This window comes from Podarcis liolepis (assembly GCF_965112155.1).
Source record: "Podarcis liolepis genome assembly, chromosome: 10".
Lineage (NCBI taxonomy): Eukaryota > Metazoa > Chordata > Lepidosauria > Squamata > Lacertidae > Podarcis > Podarcis liolepis.
In genome coordinates, this window is record NC_139562.1 from 19,620,703 (window position 1) to 19,633,437 (window position 12,735).

At 43.3% G+C, this 12,735-nt stretch overlaps 1 protein-coding gene across 9 annotated transcripts in view; it reads right to left on the minus strand.

Moving 5' to 3' along the window:
• Positions 1-764: 764 nt before the first annotated feature.
• The window catches only part of IQSEC3 (IQ motif and Sec7 domain ArfGEF 3), a 142,936-nt gene continuing 130,965 nt past the window's right edge, over positions 765-12,735 (minus strand). For 3 of the 9 annotated variants that reach the window (XM_083461890.1, XM_083461897.1, XM_083461896.1), the window contains 6 exons: positions 11,906-12,031; positions 9,782-9,881; positions 7,365-7,571; positions 5,543-5,635; positions 4,202-4,245; positions 765-1,780 (listed from right to left, as the gene is read on the minus strand). In XM_083461890.1, the coding sequence (XP_083318016.1) occupies positions 1,343-1,780; positions 4,202-4,245; positions 5,543-5,635; positions 7,365-7,571; positions 9,782-9,881; positions 11,906-12,031 (1,008 nt within the window). In that variant the 3' untranslated portion in view covers positions 765-1,342. Of the gene's footprint in view, positions 4,119-4,201; positions 4,246-5,542; positions 5,636-7,364; positions 7,572-9,781; positions 9,882-11,905; positions 12,032-12,735 lie in introns of all 9 variants that reach the window. The other 6 variants (XM_083461894.1, XM_083461893.1, XM_083461891.1 and 3 more) reach the window with 6 other exon arrangements.

Below are 12,735 nucleotides of genomic sequence, written 5' to 3' on the forward strand. Positions count from 1 at the left end.
GGGATGGATGCAGCTGCTACCCTGCTTCTCCCATGCCTTCTTTGCCCTCCTTTCCTGGGGATGTCATACGAAGCCCAAAGTCACTGGAGGTTCTGCAAATTGTTTGTGCACCAAAGATTCTGTGTGAAGGAAGCACAAACGTTAGTGGAGAGCCTATAAAGGGGGGCTGTGGTGGGAATTTCTGAGGGGTGGGAATAGCCTTCCTTTTGCCAAATTAACCCTGTTCTGTTTTGTGAGATACCTCACAGACCTGCTACAGGCTGCAAAGCGGGACATAAATACAGTAAATAACTAAACACACACACAATTTTTTAAAAAAATGTGCAGAAGGCTCAGCCTGTCAAGATGATCAATCTGAGAAAGTGGCCATGTCAGGAAGATTTCAAGATCTATTCTCTGCCTTCACCCAAACCTCCCCAGAGCTGCCCAGGTCTTCCTTTAGTGAGCAGGGTTCATACGCATCAAACCATAAAGATGTGTATTTACAAGTGGTGCATTTCTGATGGCATCCAGCAAAGTTTTCTGAGTACGATGCAGAAGGGGGTTTTTTTATCTCCAAAGTGAGGCCATCTTTGTGTTCAGCTGTAGCATGAGGTGGGTGGGGAACAACAGTCTCCAAATTCCACTTTCCCTTCCTCTCTTTCTCTCTCTCTGGCTTTCCTCTTCCAACCAGCTTGCTGTGAGAGAACAAGACAGCCCCAAAAGGCAATGAGAAGAAAGTGTGATGAGTGGCACAAGTTTTCAGCTCCAGTTTAGCAAGCTGCAGTGGTTCCTCGGCCCCAACAAGGTGGACTATCAAAGTCAGTGCTCTCCCCATAAGGGAACTCAAGTCAATTTTGGTCAGAAACCTGGGAATGGTCTGGGAATGGTGAGAAAACCAAAGAAGCTGAAGAGGTAAGGAGAGAGAGACAGGAAATGGAATGGAAAACAAAGAGCAAAGAAAGCCAAGTAACGCCTGTCAGAAACAGTGGCAGAACAGCGCCATGTTTGTTGGAAGGGAGGTAAATGTACATGGCTGAATGGATGGAAGGCTGGTCAGGAAACATCTTCAGAAACTCTCAGGCAGTTTCCACAGGTTGGCCCCTCACAAACAGAACCAATCATTCCAGGAGATACGATAACCAACTTTAGTCCCATAACGGCGTGTTTGTTGCACAACCTGTTATTTACTTATCCTTCATTATTATCATTTGCTTTTCTCGCATGCCTTTCCCCGACCCCCTCTCTCGTTTTTTTTGTTCAGTTTTACTAAAAAATAAATCACAAACTAGATTTTTCTTTGAAGACCGAAAAAGGGTCCCATGGTTAAGTCTGTGCTGTTTGGCTAGTGCTGGTGGAGCTGCTACACTAGACTGCGTGAGCCGCTGGAATACCGGCGCCTCTGAAGCAAGGAGCTGGGGGGACAGGTCTGGTGCGGGTGGTTGTAGGGCGGCGGCGGCGGCGGAAGCGGGGGCTGATGGATGATTTTCACCGGGGTCCCTTGGAGCCCGCTGCCTAGACCGCGCAAGGGGGTGGAGCTGCAGGAATCAGAGGACACGTAGCGTGTCAGAGTCTGGTTGAGGGCCGGCTCCATGCGAGCGAGGCACGGCTTGTCCAAGACTATAACTTTGACAATCTGCTGGCACTGTACAAGTGTCCCTGCCGAGGCAGGGTAAGAGGGCACCAATGCTGTCTCCAGCCTCTCCCGCGGCATGTTAGGATGCGTGTTGGGCTGCATTCCACTCTCGAGCCCCGGGACAGAGTTGTGCTGGTACGTTTGAAGCCTGTTGTGAATTGACACCTAGTTTAGAAACAGTCAAAGAAGCATTAAATGTTACAAGACTTCTTCCCATCTCCTGCTATGGGCTGCCCTTTACCCGACCACCCTCCATCAATGGACCTCCCCCGTCCCCACAAACCACAGCCCTGAATCTCCTCCTCCCCCAACGTGGTCCTCCTTCCACCCCTCTTTCCCACCTCCCCACAAGCACGGCCCCTGAAAAGTTCCTTCTAGAAAATAAAGATCCCCATTACAGCAAAGGCGGTGATGCTGTTTCCACATACAGCACAACCTCAACTATCCAGATTGAGCAAATGCAATCAAATTGTGGCACTTTGAGCAGGTCAGGGAGAGATTTTAACTTTACAAAATGAAGGCTGCTAATGGCCTGGCCCCAACTGCCTCTTATTCCAGGAAGAACAGCCTTATTGCTTAGGTTATTCTTTTTGTCAATTACACCCCCTTTTCCCTTTTTTCCTGTTGTTATGGTACTTAAGAGAAAGAAAGCAATTGGAGGTAAGGACTCTCTTATTTTTGCTTTGTAGTTATAAAGTTCCCTCTTTGACTGAGCTCTGTTCTGCAAGCAGAGTTCCTACGAAACCCTGAATCATCATGCAATCCATGGGCCAACAAGGCAGAAAGCGGGGAGGATAATTGAGGTTGCACATCTTTGCAAGGAGGAAAAAAAATGAGATTTGCTGATGCTCAGAGAAAGACTTGAGCTCTTCCCAGCTCCTGTCTTTCCAAGCAGGAAGGTGCACACATAACTCACTAATCTGTTTACAAAAGGAGAAAATTAAAAAAAGGAACAGGGACGAGAGAGAAAAAAAGCAGAAATCTGACATATTTCAGCAAATTTGCAGCTCGCTCTGATCCACTCGATGGTTTGCAAGTGAAAGGAAATGGTTTTACACACGCCAAAAAGGAAAAGGAAAAAAGTACCCATCTAGCTTGTACAATGGTTAAAAAAAGAAAAGAAAAGAAATCTGATGGAATGGCAGCAGATCAGGTAGTCTCAGAGAAAATGGAGATGCTCACTTCTGCAGAGGAGGAAGAAGAGGGAGAGGGGAGGAAGAAGGGCTTGAAGTGTCTTTGAAGAGAAAGCCCACAGGGTTTCCCAACATTAGACTGAAAGCAGGAACTAGGCTGGAATTGGGCTCCCTGTGGAAAGGGCTATTTATGGTACAAGGGGGAGAACTCCTAGAATAAAGAGTTTCAGAAGGACACAGCTCCCCAGGAGAGGAGGAGGAGGAAACTAGGAATGGGAAGAGAAGGGTCTCTTCCATTATGGACAGATCTGGGGCCCTGTCTGCCTGATTCTGGAATCACCTGAAGGAACATATATTTGTGAACTGTCTCCTTGGAATTTTACATCCCTGAACTGAAAACCCTTCCTGGAGAAATGTTTGCAGGCCCAACAGCTGTGTATGAGGCCGTGGAGATGCCCGTCCCTCCTCCCCAGCAGCAGGAATGTCATCAGGGTAATGAAATAGGGTTTATGAAACCAGCATGAACTGGGTCTGAGGAATTATGCCTGTGGCAGCTGGGTTTTTCCCAGGCCGTGGAACAGAAAGCTGGGGCATGGGTGTAAAATGGCCTCTGTGGAAAGAGGCCTAATCCGCAAGAAAGAGGAGTTGGAGCTGGAAATGGAGGCTGATTGAGGAAATGCTTGTTTGAGAAGAACTGCAGCTCCTGCCCCTATGGCAAGTAACACTTGCAGGGAGATGGAGCTATCTGCTTGGTGAAAGAGGCTTGGGAAAGGACAAAGCTGGGGCAAACGAAATATTCTGGATATCTCTCCCAGATGACAGCTTTCTTGGTGAGCTGAGATCCACAGGAAGACTCCTACAACAGAGTCCTTGCTCCCAAATAAGGACAGGCAAGAAAGTTCCTCCAACAACCCTCCCCAAATTTGGAAATGATTGGCCTAAGCTTTCAACCTAAGAAGAGTCCCAGTGAATATGGGAAGTGTTTGGTCTATGCTTTCAATATATGAAGCCTGTGACGAGGGCCCAGTGTCTAGGGCAGAAGAAGCTATGAGGGAAAGGTCATAGCAGTGAGTTTTAGCGGGGGGTCCTGCGATGGCGGTGGCCTGCCAGCAGAGTTCACCTCAGCTGTGTCTCTGATTTCTCCTGAAAGTGTGTTGGGTGGGGATGAGGAAGGAGCAGGTTAGTCTCCAGAGTTCGGGCGCTCGCTCCATGAAGGATGTGTTAACAGTTACTGAAACGGCTTGAAAAAAAATGCTTTGAAGTTTAATCTGGATTTGAAAGTTGTATTACCCGTCCTAGCAGTAACTTTTTATTGTATCTCTGGAAATTGGTAAAATTGTCAGTCTGGCAGGGGAGGCATTGATTAAAACCTGAGAAAAGAAACAACAGAGAATGTAAGAAGAGCTGAACTGAGGGAGAATTACTTACCTCAGCTGCTGTGTGTTCTACTTACCTCCACTGTGCTGTCCGGAACCTTCTCTCCCAAATCTCTTTTGGCTTTGAAAATAAAAGAGAGCCCCTTCCTCAGTGATGAAATGCAATATTTATTTACTTATTTATTAACAATGTTTGCATGTTGCCCAATAACATAAAGTTCTCTGGGTGGTTTACCATTAATAAGCGTAAAAACAATTTAAAATTAATGAAACAAATCAAAAGTAGCATAAATACAGCAAGGAAACAAAAACTCTAACCCCACAATTAAAGTACAGATTTTAGAACTGAGAGGTCCAGACTGCACAAGTTTTTTAGAAGGTCTAGATGAACAAAAGGCTCTTCTCCTGACACCAAAAAGAGCACAAAGATGGCATCAGGCGAATGAGTTGCTTAGGTCAGCAGTTTCTAAACCCAAAACATTCTTGAACACTGTTCAATATCCTATACATTCTGCATCTGTCTGTCCTTCCTCTCCCAGCTAGCTACTGAGTGGAAGAAGGATGGGTACCAAAACTGAAATCTCATTCTGGAAAAATGCTACCACACTGTTGAAATGTCTTCACATTTTTTGCCCCACGCTGATCTGCTTCGTTTCATCCAAGCTTGTGGCACCACAAGAAGGACCAGAAGAGGCATTTATCCCTATAGCTCTCATACAACAAACATTTTCGCTTCTTTGCTCCTTCCTGAACAAGAGTCACATAACTCACTTTGGCCATTTCACCATAATGAAACCAGAAGTTAGACTTGTGTGACTAGCCTGTCCCTGCCATTAGGCACAAAGAGATAGCCACCTCAGGCAGCCAGTTTGGTGTGTCATGAAAATTATTTAGTTGTTTAATGTCTTATTATTTTAATTTTAGTCATAGGGGAAGACACACGTTGGATTTTCTTACTTGCTATTCCAGCTCAGGTAGAAAAACATGTTGGGCCACCCAGTTGAGTATCTCAGAGACTGTGCTTATACAATCTATTGCTGGGCCAACTCCAGTTCAATGTATACAGTTCTTTCCAATCAACATATATCAGCATGAAGTCTATAGCTGCAGAGTTTCCAGACTAACAGGCAGCTAAAAGATCTTCCAGATCAGATTTCGGATTTGGAGAACTACTGACTAGGGAGAAATGTATAGCAAGAGAAATAATGAGAGTGTGACCTCATGGAATGTATTCTTTGGAAAATACCATAATTTATTATAAAAAAAGCAAACAACTTTAGCATGCTTCAAGGATCCATTCTGGAAGTTCAAAGAGACTTGAAGACATTTTGTCCTTCCTATTCCTGTATGCCAAGTCTCAGAGGATTAGCTAAGCTTCAGGGTAGGAAGTGAAGAAGAACCCAGAGAAGCAAACTAACCTGTTGGAGATCCTTGCTTGGACTGTATTTCCATCTGAGCTCCATTGGACTTTAAGGAAAGGTTCTTTGTCCCATGTTGCTTCTCCAGCTCCCCTGAGATACACGGAAAGAACATTTTTTTAAAGAGAGAATGGAGACAGAACTAAAAAGTAGAGCAGAAAGAGAGAAAGACAGGAAGATATGGAAGTGGAAGCAACAAGAGACAAGCAGAGAAATAACGATTAGAGAAAGTGTATTCATGCATGCACACACACAACGGACGTGTCTATTCTGTGCTTTAAAAATATTAAACATTTTAGCCCTGGAATCTACATCCTGTGCCAAGGAAACACAAATTCTACAACCAGTAAAAATTATGCACAATGAACATATTCAAAAACATTTATTTGGCCTGAATGGAATGGCAAGGCAATGAAGCTCTGCATCCTGGAGTTCTCAGCTATTCATCTGTGTAGCACTATCCATTTATTCATTCCTACAGCTTGTAATCAGCTCCTCTGTGAATAGCTGAAGCCAGATTTGGGCATTCCTTAACTATCTGTTTAGGATAGGGGGAAACACTATAGGAAGCTGGCTATGGAGCAGTTCTTTGGGAGAGAAGAATCTGGTAGGAAGTATCAATCAGTGCTAGTACACAGGGGAACATTGCAGGATTTTGTGCATCCAGGCAAGACAGATAGTTAATTATCAGGCAAATTTGGAATGCACTTTATAGAGCTGTGGTTCTACTCCCACACCCACCCTACAGACTTCTTGAAAATTACTTCAGGACTCAGTGGACCACTTAATGTTGTTGTTGTTGTTGTTGTTCCACAAATCAAAGCACATGAACAGCTCATGTTTAAAAACCCTTAGTATCTCTTTAGTGTGGTAGATGTGTCTGTTTTATGGATAAAGTTATGCTGGAGTTGTCAGTTTTATCAAGGCCAAGTGCATATATTCTCAACTGTTCTGCACTCTTCTCATGGCTCATCCTAAGGATGAGTGAATCTTTCCCCCAGACTAAGGTTCCGTTTTCCACATTTCCACACCAGTTTTGGGGGCGGGGGAGAGAATTACATCCTCATGAAAAGTCATCAGCAGTTTAGCATGAATGTATGCATTTTGTATGCAATTTTGCCCAATAAACCATTTTTGCAAAGCAATCTTTCCTTATATAATGTGTTTTGTATGTCACTTTCACTAATATATGCATTTTAGAAACCCTTTACCCTAATGTGTGCATTTATGTCCACATTATGTGGCTTATTGTACTCACACATCAGCATCACTCACTTTCTAATAAAATCCTCCCACCCCAAGAAGATACAGCCAGCCCTCCACCCTCATCCAGCTCCACAACCAAGGGTGCCATTTTGAGTAAGGGGCCACGATAGTTTACACCATCTCTGCTTATTCATGAGGAACATTTTATCTCTGGCAAACTTGCCAGTTCTAATGCTGAGAAATTAGTGCTGCAAAAAATTAAGTGTGGCTTGCCCTAGAGGCACATGCCAAAGGCATGAATCTCATTACTTGCAAAGAATGATGTCTGATGATCCAGTATTGATAACATTTTTATAATTGTTTTGTAGCATAAATATTTTAAAATCACAGAAATATTCTGAAATACACCAGCTTTTGCATTTCCATTTAATATTGAATAGCTTCATTTGTATTTAATATTGACTAAATTCGTTTTTATTTAAATTTGCACATATTCAAGAGAGGACCATTAAACCTTGTTGGGACTCCTGCCCCCCTCCCCCCTCCTGAAATGTGAAATGGCACCCCTGCTAACAAGAGACACAAAAATACACAAGACACGGACATATGTACATACAGACAGAATGACTGCATGGAGTCTGGGCCACGCTGGGAGCCTTACATTCAATTCGAATCTGTTCTAGCTCCATCACCTCTGCTATTGACTCTTTTAGGTCTTCCACAAATTTCTGCATTTCCTCGGCTCCCAGAGCACAGAAATGAAGTACCTGTTTCTTCTCTGAGCCTGAAAGGGGAGTCACCAAGGTGATGCCATGTGGGTAATCTACAAAAAAAGAAGAAGGAGAGGGGACATAAAACTAGTGTTGTGGGTTCTATACATTAAAAGGGCTGAAGCTATCTGAGAAGAGACCATAGCTCAGTGGGAAAGCAGATGAGAAAGCCCCCAAGTTTCATTCCTGGCATCTCCAGTGAAGAGGATCATGTGACAGGAGACGGGGAAGGCCTCTCTGAGAAAGATCCTTGCCAAGTCAGAGTAGACAGTCCTGTGTCAGAGTAGACAGTCCTTAGTTAGACGGACAAGCAGCCTGACCTACTTATTAAGGCAGCTTTCTACATAATCCTACTAATGAGACCAATTAGTATAATAATAAACACAGCTAAACGCTGCCAGGTTTGTTCCTGCTAAACAAGAGGATTGGTTGGTCTGGAATAAAAATCTGGACCCAGCTGGTTTACGGATGAGGGCGTTGGGGTTCTAAGGCTGCAATCCTATACCATCCCTCTCAAGTCAACCAGGTTTACTTCAGAGTAGACTGCACTATAAGTCTGCCATAGGCCACCTCTTGAAACTGCACTTCTTTGTTTTGAATGCATATGAAATATTGCCTCAGTTTGTTCATGTTGATTTTTCCAAGTAACTCACACAAATAAGCAGCTGTGCAAATTGAAATAGCACACTTTTGGATTCTGCAGTGGTGCATATGAACAAGTGCTCACATCAATGGTAGAAAAGGCCCAGGATGGAAAGAGGATATGCATTTCCATGTGTACCAAAAAGGAGCATCCATCTGAGCACCATAATGCAGGTGGTGATATGGATTTCTGGATGGAACGACCTGCCCAAGTATTTCCAAGTGTGAACATACACCTAGTCAAAAATGATTGTGTACAATATTTCAGTGCATACTTTCACTTATGCGTATGACTCAACCAAGAGAAGGCATGGGAGCTTAGTTTGATGCTGGGTCTACACTGAGAAAACCAACTGACTGACATGACTTAGTGTTTGTCAGATTGCAGAAATCCAGTTCAAAATGATCACAGATCATTTTTGCATTGGTGGGTGCCATTTGATGACAAAACCCAGGTAATTTGGAAACCACAAAAGTCTGGGAGAAATTGAGAGGCAGAGAGAATGTTGTGAGTAACCTGCAACAAGAGACATTTATCAGTTTGGTATAACATAGCACAGTGTGTTTCTATAGATTAAGTTAAATGTTAGGAGGATATATTCTCAAAGGCAGCATACATGAGCCTCTTTTTGCCAGCTATATATTTAAAACAAAGAAGTGCAGTTACATTTGCATCACTCAAGGGGCTTACAACAGTTAAAAACATTAAGGCTTCAATATGTGCTTAAGAGCACAACTAGGCTTGCTATGTCAGCTGATAATATATCATTTCTATGTGGGGTTCCTAAAAGGTGTTTGCACCCTGTTCAAGCTTTATACAAAAAACACTGTATTGGATTAAATTATCCTGGATAACCTTGGAGTGGCTTGATGATGTGTTATCTTGTTAACATACAAATATTGTATGTTCCAACTATTAAACTTTCATTGGTGTCCAAGGTACCAGCTTATTGATTTTGGTAAAGTTTTCCTTAAAATAAACCTCAGCAAGATTAAGATGGTAATATTTGGTGGGAAGCCTGTGAAACATAAATGTCACATAGATGGAAACATTCAAGAGCAATTTAAAGTTTTGAAATACCTAGCAATTTGGTTTTCAGCCAACAAAACTAGCCATATACAGAACAGAAACAGAACAGAAACAGAAACACCAGGACTTTTTTGTGTGACAGTACTCACTTGTACACAGTATTGGCACTGCTTACTTTCCTGCCAATGGCAGCCACTTTATGCTGGCACCCATAATACTTTTATATGAGTACTGATACCTCATTTTTAAAAAATAAAATAGCACCAAGGTCAAAGCAACAGGATCCTTTCAAACCATGCTCCACTCCTCTGCAATGAACAATGGGGAAATCCTTTCCCCAGCTTTAAAAGCTTGTGGGAGTTTTTTTACATCTAAGGTGCCTGCACAAATACTACATGGTGCCAAAATATAGAGGTTATGGGTAACAGGTGGAAACTGAAATTGTTGCTTCAAACCACTCTCTCATTAAGCAGCAGGCTACACATCTTTCCAGCCCAAGGCATTACACTACTACCGCTGTATAAAAATTCACACTATAAATCTTGTCCTCCAGTGTCATCTGGCGAGTGACCAAAACTGTGACAAACTTACATTCATTCTCAAAGAGATGGAACTGCATTCCTAACAGGCCAACTGACTTGCAAAATGTGTACGTTGAAGAGCTTTTCTTCTTGGGGCAAAGCTTGAGAATCTGTTTGAGGACAGAGAAATGAAGAGAGTTTTTCAGATGCAACAGCAAAGGCCTTCCCTGAGTAAAACATAGCTGAATACTACCCCCAGGTAAAGTTCCCTCACAGTGACCTCATGGAAGGACACTTGACACAAATGCTACAGCATTTGTCCTCTGTGGTCATAATTCCAGGGCACTTACAGAAAATCTGCTTACTGGGCATTCATTCCGATCCATTTGCACAGATGATGGCTGACTATATAATGAGAATCCATTCTAATTTGTTTTTGGAGATGTATTTTTTCCACCACTTTGCTTATCGCATAAATCCTGATCTTTCGGGGAATCAACTGCAATTACACCACCCAAATTATCCAGCATGTGATTTAATCCCACTTGAAACTAGAGTCAGTCTGGAAAGAACCCCGGGTTTAATTTCTTTGTGTGCAGAAGAGTGAACAATGGATCTAACCCCTTGATAAAATCTACACTAGAAGAACATGTGAGAGACTGTTTCAAGCTTTAAGTGGTTGCAGGGACAACACCTATCTTTGAAGGGGCTGGATCAGGACAGAAGGTAGCAAGGGGTTAAAGCCCCCTTATTCCTCCATCATGATCACATTCTGGATCATGCCCCCTGTACCTGCTATTTACTTGTTTGAAGCATGCCGTGCAATTGCTAACTGCATCAAGTCCAGTTTGGCTCAAATAAACGGCACCGTTTTAAAAAATCTGATAACTGTCACCAGAATGTACAGCATAGGAAATTTAGTGAGAAATATGCTTTGGTGTTTCTTTTTCTACTCTCCAGGGAGTCCTGTCAAATCAACCTTGTCAGATTCACAGAGATTTTAACTTAGCCGTTTTACTGAGCTCCTGTGAAACAAAGTAGAATGGATTAAGATGGAGATGTGTTTTTATTCTGCGGTGACTTTTCCTTTCACTATGCAGGGGAACATGAAACTGGATTCTCTTGAGTGTGCATCCACAAAGTTATTGCTTGCACTTTGCAAAAGTGTACAAACGCAGATAGTCCATACCTGCCCCTTTATTTCCATGAATAATTGGCAATTGGCTTGGCAGGTAGCTGAAAGTATACTAAGTGCACACATGGAGCATACAACTTCAGCTCCATGCCCACATCTCTGGCTCCTAACTCAGTTTTGGGAAAGTTGCTTGTTTTCAGCAGCACGGCTCAGCTGGTTACAGCGTGGTGCTGATAATGCCAAGGTTGCAGGTTCAATCCCCATATGGGAGAACTGCATATTTCCTGTATTGCAGGGGGGGTGGACTAGATGATCCTCAAAGTCCCTTCCAACTCTGCAATTCTTTTATTCTATGAGTTCTTTCTCCCATATGAACCTGTCCGCTCAATAAGATCATCTTCAAAGCCTCTGTTCCTGCCCCACTCACTGTCTGATGTGTATAGGGAGGCTGTGGTCTCTCAGTCATGCACCTAGACTATGGGGCTCCTTCCTGAAGAACATTTGCTTAGAGATGGAACTTATATAGCAAGCTAAGACTCTGCTAATTCATCTTAGAAAGTGTCAAATCCATTGCTGTTTTAAGGCTGTATTTCAATTTGTTGTCTTATCTCTGCTGGTGCTGTAATTGTAATCTTTGAGTCATGGTGGGGCATAGTACAAGGTGGCATTAAAGACTGATTTTTATATCTATCTATCTGCACAAATACATACATATACATACATACAGCAACAACAACAACAACACATTTGTTGCAGTGTTTGGAAGGCAGGTAAGTGATTTCATGACCGAATGCTTCCTTGAGCAAAAGAACAACCAGCAGAACAAACCTCATACCCACAGAAAACCAGCATATCACAGATAAAAAGGTATCTAAGCACCTTCTCCCTGATTGCTACCTTTCTACATAGAAGGGAGTTTCATAAGTAAGGGAGAATGCAACACCTCACATCAAATCCAACCTGGACGTCCTAGGGGAGTCGCGTGTCCTGTGCTTTTCCTGAACACTGGCTCTAAGTCCCTTTGCGATGCTGTGATTCTCAAGGCCAAAGGCCACTCACCACCAGCAAATCATTGAAGAGGAAGACCTCCCTCTGGTGAGCAGCTTGCTTCTGTACTTTGTTCACGTCCGTCACTTCGTAAAGTCGGCTGCAGCAAACTAACCGGCGATGTGGCACTGAGAGGACCTGGAAGACAGAGACGGAGTGGAAACAGTCCCCTTCCTTATCCACCAACCCCAAAGCATTGCACGTTAAATGACTTCAAGCAAGCTTTTGCAATGGCTTTGCCCCACCACCACCTGCAGCCTGTTCTCATCAGGACATTTCCTGCTCCATAATGGCACTGAATGTACCAGAGCAGCCTATCACAATTATGGCAGGCAGAGTTCATTCATTTCAGGACTTTCCCTGATCTGCAATATCTCGCTGCACCTGATGGAATTGGAAGACCTTGGTGCTTGCATGAGCACAAAAATATAATAGGGCCTGTGATGCAAAGTCTACTAAGTGTGGTCCTTTTCTTGGAGGAAGAAGGGAAAGCAAGTTTTTAACCCCCCCATGACAGCAGAGAAGCAAATAGAAACTGAAATGGCAATGTTGATTGTTATGGATCACAAGTGGAATCAGAAACAAAGTGTTTCAGGGTTCATCTTCCCTCATTAAAGGAGCATTTCCTGTCCTGAGTTCCTCCCAGCCATTTTCTCCCAGCAGGCCATTTGACTCTCCACTGCTAGGTTTTCCATTTTTCTCTTCCGCAAGACTCACAATGTCCTATGATTACTGAGCACACGTAGTCCTCTGCGGACTGTTTAGAAGTTTGTTCCTTTTAAAATGTATTTTTCTGCTTCTGGAAACCTCGGAGTCCTTCCAAGCATACTGCTACCTTCCTG